At 40.5% G+C, this 12,119-nt stretch overlaps 1 protein-coding gene across 1 annotated transcript; it reads left to right on the forward strand.

Annotated features, from left to right (window-relative positions):
• Positions 1-2,578: 2,578 nt before the first annotated feature.
• On the forward strand, positions 2,579-3,481 carry LOC100765015 (olfactory receptor 7E24). Its single transcript, XM_027386527.2, has one exon. It carries the CDS (start codon positions 2,645-2,647, stop codon positions 3,479-3,481), a length of 837 nt encoding a protein of 278 aa, XP_027242328.1. The 5' UTR covers positions 2,579-2,644.
• The last annotated feature ends 8,638 nt before the right edge of the window (positions 3,482-12,119 follow it).

Below are 12,119 nucleotides of genomic sequence, written 5' to 3' on the forward strand. Positions count from 1 at the left end.
GTATATCTCAATATTGCATTATCTTGGAAGAATTATAACTAGGTAGATTTCATCATTTATGATGGCACATATTAGGAGGATGTCTTTCATGGGAAAAGTAGAGAAATCATCATGCAAAGTGAATGATATTTATATTGATTATATAACAATTCCAATCGTTTATAGTATAAAACAGAAAAAGGGTAACAGTACCCAGGTGACTGTTTTTTATTGGAAAAATTAACCGGTGAATATTAAAAGACACAGACATCTATTGCTGCAAGTCTGGCTATTAGTATTTTTTACAAGATAATTAAATAGCTACTGGAATGCAAAGTGAATGATATTTATATTGATTATATAACAATTCCAATCGTTTATAGTATAAAACAGAAAAAGGGTAACAGTACACAGGTGACTGTTTTTTATTGGCTAATTCTACTTTATGTGGTTTAATATTCCATAAGCAACTTATAGGTAATTTTAATGTCAATTTATTATTCTCAGTTTTCAGGTTTTTCTACTTAAATACAGTACTTAAAAACTAATGTCTGTCTGTCCATGAGGAAGTGATTCAGCTAACACCTGTGCAATAGATACGGGAAGTTCCCAGACAGACTTAGAAGCACACTTCAATGTTAGGAAATCCATTTTAGGGACAGCATGTGCTGTGTTGCATTCTACTGAATGAGCATCAAGTATGTATTAGGTTGATTTAAAATGGCTCTTTATTTGTACTTAATAGTTATGTAGAAATATCACTGGAAAAATATGTCCCCTGAATTCCTATTAGCCACTGAGATAGATGAAGTAGACAATGAAATCATGCAGAACCACTAAGAAGTCAAATTCATTCATCATTATTCAGATTTTTGTAAAGTGTCACATCTGACGTAGACAATGTAAAATGCTTATTATTTAGTTTTGGTGAGTTCTGTTAAAAGTATTATTACTTAGATGGTATTGATTACTTTCTAGATGTCAGAAAGTATTCTAAGTCTTCTACCCCAGGTTTAATTAAGTATAATCTAGTATTTCCCATGTACATATTCCCATTAAATTGGTTTATGAAATCCAAGGTCTTTTTTCTTTGACTTAAAAAATAATCTCCAGTAGCCCATACTTTTGTACCACTAATATTTTCTTTTTTATTTAATTTTTTAAATTTAAATTAGAAACAAGATTGTTTCACAAGTCAATCCTGTTCCCTCTCCCTCCCATCCTCCCCTGCCCTCCACTAACACCCTCCCTATCCAATGTCATTTCTGCTCCCCAGGGAGAGTCAGGCCTTCCATGAGGGGGTCTTCAGAGTCTGTCATATCCTTTGGGATAGGGACTAGGCCCTTCCCTGTGAGTCTAGGCTGAGGCAGTATTCCTCTATGTGAAATGGGATCCCAAAGTCCATTCCTATGCGAGCGATAAGTACTGTTCTACTACAAGAGGTCCCATAGATTTCTGAGGCCTCCACACGGCCACCCACATCTATGGGGTCTGATCAGTTCCAAGCTGGTTTCCCAGTGATCAGTCTGGGGGGCCAAGTGCTCCCTCTTGTTCAGGTCAGCTGTTTCTGTGGGTTTCACCAGCACACCACTAATATTTTCTGTATTTTAAATCTATTATATTTTAAGCAACAGTGATCTCTGACCTAAAAGTGAACCTGATGTTTCCTTTCCAGCTGAAGTAAAGAACATGGACATCTATGCACCAGGCCTGACTCACATGGGAATCACTTTATTGTCTGAGGAGAAGGGGACTGAAGCTAGGGCTCTGGTTCAATCTGGCTGCGCTTCAGAAAATCAGTGGTATTGCATAGACACAGACAAATCATGATTTTAGAGCAGATACTTTACTTAGATTTTGTGGAGATGATTCCCCCATTTAGCTTTGCAGCATAAAATTTCAACTGTATTTACTGACATTCCAGTATTTTTTACATCAATAGATATCTTAGCAGTTGTGGACAGAAATGTTTTGTAAGCATGTAGATTTAATTGAGACATATTTACAAAATTTGAAATATTCTACTATAAATAAGGGATTCATATACTAATATGTCTTCAAAATCTGAATAAGTTATTAACAAAAAGTTAAATCTCCCTACCCAAAAATATTTTTCTAGGTAGGAATAATAAAAAGTTGTTTAGCGACGAGGACTTCATACTGTCAGATATATTCTAAGAAAAATAAATTGCCACACTTTTTTGTCACTTTATTTGATTGACAAATTCCTAATGTGAAGCTTCTACAAAATACCTATTTTGTCTTAAAGGTATTTGCTTTATTTTACTGTGACTACAGGCCAGGTGTTTACAGTAACTGTGGCCTCATCATCTAGATTACTGTATTCAGTATGGTTCTCATAAGGTAAGGCATGAGCTAAGAACAAAATACAATTACAACATGGCATTTGCCACAACTGAGTAATTATTACTCAGATGTCACAATAAGCTTGAGAAAATAACCAGTATTTGTACTTACTTTACTCAAATTATAAGGAAGGTCTACATGCATGATGATACCATTGTTAACAACATTGTTGTTTTCTTCCAAAAGATGTTCAAGAAATAAAAGCATGTGGAATGCAACATCTGTACCAGAATTCCACTTCATTCAACTCTCAGAGGATCCTGACCTACAGCCTGTTCTCTTTGGCCTATTCTTGTCCATGTACATCTTGGCCCTGTTGGGAAACCTGCTCATCATCCTGACAGTAAGCTCTGACTCCCATCTCCACACACCCATGTACTTCTTCCTCTCCAGCCTGTCCATGGTTGACATTGGTTTCATCTCCACTACTGTTCCCAGGGTGATTGTGGACATCCAAACCCACTGCCTGGTCATCTCCTATGTGGGCTGCCTGACACAGATGTCATTTTTTATAATTTTTGGAGGTATGGATAACATGCTTCTGGCTGTGATGGCGTATGACAGGTATGTGGCCATCTGCCACCCTCTGTATTATCAGGTCATTATGAATCCCAGTCGTTGTTGTGTCTTACTTCTAGGGTGTTTTCTCCTTAGCTTTGCAGACTTACTATTGCACTATGTGGCAGTAGTAGTAAATTTTTCCAACTGTGAGGATTATGTTGAAATTTCCAACTTCTTCTGTGGCCCTTCTGAAGTCCTTAAACTTGCAAATTTTGATACTGTCACCAATAACATAGTCAGATACTGTGCAGGTGCTCTTTTTGGGTTACCTCCTATTTCAGGAATCGTTTTCTCTTACTGTAAAATAGTTTCCTCCATCATGAGATCATCATCATCAAGTGGGAAGCAGAAAACCTTCTCCACATGTGGGTCTCATTTGTCCATTGTTTGCCTGTTTTATGGAACAGGATTAGGGGTGTATTTCACCTCCTCTCTGCCACATTCTCTAAGAAGTATTGCAGTGGCCTCAGTGATGTACACTGTGGTCACACCAATGTTGAATCCCTTCATCTACACTCTGAGGAACAAGGACATTAAAACTGCCTTAAGGAAGATTCTTAGCCGAGCATTCTAATCATTGATATTCCTTTTAAATTCACTATATGTTATTCCTTTTAAACTCACTATATATATATACATATATATGTATATATATAGTAATATGCATGTAAATCACAGTTAATATCTCCCATTTTCAGTAACTGATACTTCACAACGTTGCATGATAAAGTGGAAGTCACTGAGGTTGTACATATGTTGGATGGGTAGTTTTACAAAACCACAAAAAAATTGAAGTTACAGAGATGAAAGTTTTTGGGGATGATTGCTGCTCGTTGATGAACAAACCCTTACAATAAGACTGTAATCAACACCTAAAAGCTATGCACAGGAGTCAATTTAAAGGGGTCATTCTGCTGAAATTGTGTTTTAGAAATGACAGAGAGCCAGGCTTGACAATCAAACTGCCTGAACAGCACCTGAACAAGGAAGACATGAACAGATATGCTAATGTGGATCAGGAAAGGTCTGGAGGCCTCATCTTTAGACAAAAGAAACTTTTGAATTCCATAAAGAATTTTTTATTGATTTGATAAATTTTAATATGGTATTATTTGTTTTATATTTTCTCTAGATGAATCAATTCTGTTTTAAGTTATTTTTAAAAATTTCATTTTACATTGCAACCAAATTTCTGCCTTCCCCATCCTCCTCTTCTTGCCTTTTCCCAAGAGCATCCCAGATCCACTTCCACCAGATAAGGGCTCCCATAGGGAGTTGTCAAAATTTGTCACATTAAGTTGGAGCAGGACCAACCACTCCCTACTGTGTTAAGGCTGAGCATGATACACCCTCATAGGCAATGGGCTCCAACGAGCTATTCATTCACCAGGGATAGATCCTGGTCTTACTGCCAGGGGTTCCTCAGATGGACCAAGCTACACAACTGTTTCCCATACAAGAAGGACCTAGTTTGGTCCCATGGAGGCTACACAGCTGTCTGTCCAGAGTTTATGAGTTTCTATGAGATTAGTTCAGCTCTCTGTAGATTTCTTCATCATGATCTTGACCTCCCTTGTTCATGCATTTCTGAAAGAGATACCTTGATAGAGTCACTATGGGGTTAGGGAGAAAGTTGGTACTAGTGAAATCCCCAAGAATCCACAAGGATGACCGTAGCTATGACTGCTGGCAATAGTGGTGAGAGGGCCTGAACTGGCCTCCCCTGTAATCAGATTGGTGAATACACCAAAATAATCACAGATGTTGATCAAGATCATCATCCAGTACTTGAAGGAAACAGATGTAGAGATTCACAACCAAGTACCAGGCTGAACTCTAGAAATCTAGGCAAGGAAGGAATTTTGAGAGCAAGAGAAATCTCAGCAGTTAGAGAAAAAGGCAATGAATTTAAAGAGAGCAGGAGAGGGTACATGAGAATTAGGGAGGTAAGAACTGCTGTATTTACATAATAATCTCATTTTTAAACTATTCATGAAAATCAATTAAATTTTTAACAATACCCATAGAAGGGTGGCACTCATAACCTCCAGATAACATGTGGGGACATGCTACTGGATTTACTTATGATATACTTAACAATTACTAGATTTTTTTTTTTTACAAATTTAGTCATGATGTGAGCTGTCAAAATAACGAGCCTATTATTTCAAGTGAGAAAGTTAAAATTCCTGGATAAGGATTGACATGAATTAAAGTCTACAAATGAAGCATGAGAATGCTGGAGTCCAAAATGCTCCTGTCCTACTCAGTTTCTGAAGTCCTCCACAGGTTTAAAGGTTGCTGTGTTCACAGAGTCCTCAAAGCTGCAACAACAAATCACTTTAGAATGTGGAACAAGGGAGGAGAATATAAGATTTGATTCCATGTCACTTAGTTGAGGGGAGGGAGCTGATGGCGTTGTTAATATAAACATAAACTCTACAAATTCAAAAATATTTCAGTATTTTATGTTTCTGGATGGTACATCATTTATAATGTCACATTTGTGTTTAATGGTTCCATTTACCCTGTAAATTTTAATAAAACACACATTAGCTGTATCTACTACCAACCAGAGAAACAGGGGGAGAGAGAGAGAGACAGAGAGAAAAAAAAAGAGTAAAGGGGCAGGAGCCTATCTTTTAAAGGGGTCATCTGCACCTGTGTGCAGACTTCTTTCCCATGGAACCTTGGGCTGACCAGGGTATTGCCTGAGTGGATTCCACCAGGTAACAGGGGCAGGCCAGCATAATGCCTGAACCTTTCATTCCCACCTCTACTTATTATTAAAAAAAGGTGGGGTGTTTAGACATGGCAGGTTAAGGAATAAGGGCGTCGAATTCTTAAGACTGCTTCCTGCTGACGTGGGGGGCGTTGACCATCTTTGGGGGACCTGAGAAGGTTGGGGTGCTGCCACGTCCTGGGGAAGCTGGTTGTTTCATTGTAGTCCAGGCTGCATGGAACTCCCTGGCACCTCTTAGACCTGGCAAGATGTTGACAGAGCAGAAGACAAGGTTAAGTTTAGAAAAAAAATTTCTTAGGTCCTGTCACTTGAGGGGAAGATTGTAAGATGAGGGAGGGGTTCCTGAGGAGTCCCAAGATGAGTGAAGGGAATTTGGGACCGGGGAAAGGTTGAATATTACCTGGAGTGAATCTGACCTGTTTGGATCTGATTCGGCTCCCTGGAACTTACAAGAATACTTAGAGTTTGTGGAAACATAAGTATTAGACACATTAGCAGCATATTTATGTTAGAAGCAACTTGGCTGAAAGTATTACCATTTAAAAATAGATTTTCTTTGGACAATGAAAAGCATCTTAATCTTGACCTTGTAGTTATGATCATATAGTGGTATTGTTGAACTTTACTATGAACAGTAGTATGAGAAATAGAGAAATCAGGAACATTTTTTATTCTTTTTAATGTCTCAACTCATTATCATCATTTAAGCCTTTTTATCCTCAGGCCTTTGTAACTACATTCTCAGACTTTTATACATCTTAGACTTTCCTATCTTTACATAGATAAACCCTAAAATACCTGTTACTGGAATCTGTTTTGCTTTAAGTTAGCAAGACTATCAGTCATCAAAAGCATCAGAGTTCTTGAGAAGGATAAGATTTTACCTGAATCAATGATTAAAGAATAACAGAGACTTGCCAGCAGGCTGCATCCCCAAGGTCCTCCATCCATAGTAGCAGGCTGCAGGACACCTACCTTCTTGCTGATAACTTGTGACCTGTGGATTAGAGACTTTGGGAAGACTCGCCTACCGTTGGCCCAAGCAACGCCGGGAAAGTCGATTCCGTCGTCCTCTTGTCCATGGTCTGGAATACTTTGTACCAGTTGAGGTGAAGGGCAGGGTTGCTCAGTGACCAGCGTTGTCACTGACCCGAGATGAAGTTTCTTCAGTGCCCAGTCTTCTCGGAGGAAATGGGGTGGGCCAGCAGCTGGCCTATCTCTTTGTTATAAAAAGCTTTTTAACAAAACATTTTAAATGCCATATTCTCTAGATCTCTGAACATTTGAGGGCTGTCTGTTTAGTATCTTAGTAGTTAAGTTTGTCTTTAGTTAGAGAAAAATCCCTTTTTGTAATAAAAGATGTACCTTTGTAAATGGCTTACAGGATAGACTGAGTGGTATAAATATTTTGTTAGTTTGAAATAGACCTATATGATTGTAAACTTTTATCATCATTTAAAGATATATGAGTTAAATTTAAGTTGTATAGACTTAGCTTATATTTTAAGTATAGTTAAATTATACCTTTATGACCTTAAATGTTTACCATCATTTAAAGATATATAGCAATTTAGAAATATGAGACTTAGTATAGTTTAATTTAAATTGTATATAAGCTAGATAAGTATAAAGTTAAATTACAGGTACAAAGACAAGCAGGACTGGATAACAGTAAAGGAGAACCAGAATGTAATCTCTGAATCATACATTGTAGCAAACAGACAGGAGATTTAAAGGGACAGAGTAGATTTAAACAGAGGGCCCTGGAAAGGCACAGTATTTAGTAAACAAGCCATGAGCAACAGAGCCAGTGAAAGAAGAAATCACAGACAAAAAATAAAATAAAAAGCAAAAAGATCTGGCAGAAATCAAAAATCCGGCAGACAGGTTTGTTCGATAGGCTGCTGGAGCTGTGTGTGCCTACAGGTAGGTCACATGACCAAAACGGCGGCAACCGTACCTGCTTGTTGGATGAAACCAGAAAGGTTCCTCTATGCATTTCCCATGGGTGAGGCAAGTGGAGAACCGGCCAAAAGCTCCTCTACGGATGCACATCTGCCCGTGGGAGTTGCCAGGGGCCTGGCCCCGAAGGGGACACAGCTGTCCCGAAACCGAAAAAGGACCCAGCAGTCCGAACTGAAAAAAGCAAAAAAGCACCGCTCCTGGAGCGGGATCCCATGCCTGACCTTTAGGAAATGCACCCAACAAGTGAAAGAAATAAAAAGCAAGATGTCAGGTGGCAGTGCTTGCCGGTGGAAGTCATTGAACTGAGTGGGTAGGCCTAAGCCAGGTCACCTGGTTATGACCAAGATGGCGGCCCCCAGGTAGCACACGTGGTCAAGGTGGTGACCCCCGTAAGCACATTTTCAATTGCCAGAAAAGTTTTAAACCTCATTCATGTGGAAAAATGAAAACCAGCAGACAAACAAAACTCTCAGAGCATCTCAAGCAGACATTGCCAACCAAGAAGAAACAGTCAGAGAAAGAACAAACAGAACAATGAGGGACATTCTCAGGTGAAAGAAAGTTCCCACTGGGAGGCAGAACTCCACTCATTTACCTACTGGCTGCCAATAACCGAAAGATCCCGTAAAAATGTATTTCCCGTGGGCAAGGCCGAAAAATGTACAGATTGCCCTGTCTGAGAGCACCCAGCCCGAAACCGAAAAATGGACCCAGATTGAACAGCACTGGGTCTGCCCCATGGGAACAGTTTGGGTTTCTTACCGGATTGTAGCGAATAGGCAGATCAGTGAGTTTAAGAGATCCTTAGTTGGAAAGCGGCGAGTTGAGTTCGGCATCTCAGGCTGCTGCAGGCAGGAGGGAGTGCCAGGAAAAGTGGAGATGGAAGTGGGCTATGAGTTCAGATTTTAGGATCTCCGAGATTTCCCGTGCTCCTGGCAGGAAAAGTTACAAAGAAAGAAAAACTATCCCACCAGTTAGCTTTGGGAGAGTGTCTACAGAGAGAGCCTAAACCAAGTCGGGCGCCAAAATGTTATTCTTTTGTTTAAAAAGAAGAAAAGAGAAATATTGAGACAGACATGTTGACTATAAGTTTATTATAAGGGCCTGTAGAATGGGGAGACTAAGAAGAGGAACAGGGTAATGGCTGACCGCCATGGCCGGTTGCCATAGAGAGAGAGAACGGGGAACAGAGAGACAGGGGAGCACAGAGAGAGACAGACAGAGTGAGAGAGAAAGAGGAGTAAAGGGGCAGGAGCCTATCTTTTAAAGGGGTCCTCTGCACCTGCGTGCAGACTTCTTTCCCATGGAACCTTGGGCTGACCAGGGTATTGCCTGAGTGGATTCCACCAGGTAACAGGGGCAGGCCAGCATAATGCCTGAACCTTTCAATATGCACAATTTAAGATAATATTGGTTAAAAACACGTTATTATCAAAAAGCATGACTTTCCAATATCAGGAAAACTGCTTGGGTAACTGGAACCCAATGACTTTGTCATCATGAACTATTAATTTTAATTCAACATTTAGACAGTATGGGGCTTTAGTTATTCTAAACAGAGGGAAACTATATTTTTTTCTCTCAACATGTTATGGTAAACTGAATGCTTCCTCCTTTTCTTTGAGTAGAAAGAGTTTTCTTAATTGGGGAAGAATTTATTTTGAGTGTTTTTAAAATAAAGTAGTCGTATTTCACCATGATCCTGGGCTTCTTTTATATAATATGAATTTCTTTCAAATACTGTGACATGAATGCCAATAATAAGCTTTGCACAGAAACATGAGAAATTAAATAGCAAAGGGACCATCTACTCCTACCTCTAGTGGAACAGGCAGATAGATCTCTTTTTATAGCCTCCCTCAGGACCACATCACTTTGTCTCAGCCCCAAGGTCCAAAAACATTTCCCAGAACTCCACCAGTTACACAGTCCAGGGAATCAGATGGGCATCTTCACTCTTCCTCCTGTCCTTCAATTCCAATCTACTATCCTATTCCCCACCCCTCTACCAGACCACATATCTATCCCCTGTCTGCTTATATTACCAAGGATCTAGGCAGATCCTTTTGGTATAACCTTGCATTCCTCCTAACTGTGGACCCCTGCAATTCCCCTATCCAGACCACACAGAGCTCCAATAGTCAGTTCTCAATACCTAATAATCACATTGGACCCAGAATCCCTAGTGGCCGTACATGTATCTCAGAAGCATTTCTTGCCAGGAAACCAACAGCCAACACAGTCTACTAAGAACCAGTGAAGGAAACTGAAACCGAGGAACAAAACACTCACCCAACAAAGACAAGACCAAATGTCAGCATCTAAAATGACAATCATCCCAAGCCAAGATACTGATTCAGCATTGTAAAAACATAATCAAAACAGACAGAACAATATGAACTCTCTAGTACATAGAAAAGCAATACAATAGACTCTGAGTAATGCAATAGATTTTATACATAGTAAAAAGACATCAAAATAACATTATATATATATATATATATATATATATATATGAGTTGTTAAAGAAGAGACAAATTAATGCATTTGATGTGTATAATAAATAAACACTGGAATAATATGAAGAAAACAGTTTGACATGAAAATAGTATTGATAAAGAAAATCTAACCTGAGGTGAGATGTGAAGTGAAAACTTTAGGAACTAGAACAAGAAGCCTAGGGACTAGTTTCACCAAGAAAATTGAAGAGATGGAAGAGAGAATCTAAGCCCTTGAAAACAACACAGGAAGAAAAAGGATATCCCAGTCAAAAAATGCTTATTATAAAAAAGCCAGGCACAAAACATGCAGGAAATGGGGGACACTGTGAAAATATCTAATCTAAGAATAATAAGAAGAGAGGAAAAAGAAGAAACCCAGGTCAATGGCACATTAAGCATTTTAAACAAAACCATAGGAGAACATAAAGAAGTAGGGTCATATCAAAGTACATGAAGCATATCAGAATGAAAGACCCCGCCCCTTGGCTCGTTCTCTCTCTCGGTGACACTCCCGTACGCGCGCGCACCCACACGCCTGGCGGCTGGCTCCCTCCCAAGCAGGTTCACCCAGGAGGGGCGACCCAGGCACGCCCGCCCGCCTGGCGCCGCGCCCCGGGGCTGGGGCCGAGCAACGAGCACCAGGTGGGCCGGCACGAGAACGAACACCAAGTGAGCCGGCCTGGAGCCCTGCCCCTGAGCCCCACCCGATGAGAAACACTCTGTCCCAAGGTCTCCGCCCCCAAGGTCAGCCATCTGGACGCGGAAGGGAGGGGAATTGAGTCTGTTGTACCAGACACCAGACCTTGAGAATATGCTGATCTGGAATGGCTCTGTGCCTCATTTGAACCATCCAATAGAATCCCTGCTCCTAGCTTGCGCCTTTTTCCCTATATAAGGACCCCTTTCCCTTGGCTCGGCGCGCTTGGCCTCAGAAAAGCTAAGTCGCCCCGGGTACCCGCGTCTCCAATAAAGCCTCTTGTTTTTTGCATCCAGTTCGTGGCCTCGCTGATTCCTGGGTGTGGGTCTCCCTCTACAAAAGTATCTCTTCGGGGGTCTTTCAAGAACACTAAAGAGACATATCCAGAAACGCCATAAAACCCAAAACACTGAAAATCATCAAAACACTGAAAATGCAGTAAAAGAAAGAAAATAAAACTGCAAGGAAAAAGACCAAATAGCATGAAGGCAGCAGATGTATTAGAAAAACACCTGGCTTCTCAATGAAGAGTCTGAAATGCAGAAGGGACTGGTAGAATGTTCTACAAACTCTGAGACTACAGATGCCACCCAGACCACTATATTCTGTAAAAATTTTAAATAAGAGATGGAGAAAGACATTCCATGATGTAATCAAATTTTAGAAATCCCAATCTGCTTTTGCCATCACAGCCCCAGCAAGGCAGCTGGAACCTGCACCCAACACTGGTAGAATCCTACTGTCCTGGTGCAGACCCCAGCAACAGGCTAGCATCTGAGAGACCTGTAGGCTGTCTGTACCACCACCTCTGCCACCCACTCACACTACCACACCATCCTCCCCTTGGCCAACCATGCCCAGCAACATCTGCAGCCCCTATAGGCACAAATACCACCTATATCAGTTGTAAAAACAGGTGAGTGAATGGTCTCTCAGTCACTCATATGAACAAAAGACCAAATAATAGTTTTAGGAGATGTACAGCCCTGTGGACCCTGACTCTAGGTGTAGACCAGGTTTAGCTTTCCTGCCAACTCTCTCAGCCTTCCCTTTCAGTCCATCTCCATTCCTTTGTGTCAGCTTTGATCCCTACAAAAATTTTCTATCAGTGATCACACAGGGCTGGGACTCAGGTGTGGGGGACCAAAATAGTTCCCTTATGAACCAGCCTCTGGTTTCACTAAACAGGAGCACCTGGAGCTCTGGCCCACTATTGTATTGCTAATTCAAGCAAGTCTACTATCTTTTAGCATAGCCTCAGTATACAATGCCTCCTAGTTTGCATCTCTATGGGCCTAAGCATCTG

This window comes from Cricetulus griseus, assembly GCF_003668045.3.
Source record: "Cricetulus griseus strain 17A/GY chromosome 1 unlocalized genomic scaffold, alternate assembly CriGri-PICRH-1.0 chr1_1, whole genome shotgun sequence".
Lineage (NCBI taxonomy): Eukaryota > Metazoa > Chordata > Mammalia > Rodentia > Cricetidae > Cricetulus > Cricetulus griseus.

Bases quoted from the DNA above. Each gene is read 5' to 3' on its own strand.
- LOC100765015 (XM_027386527.2), top strand. From the start codon at position 2,645: ATGTACATCTTGGCCCTGTTGGGAAACCTGCTCATCATCCTGACAGTA.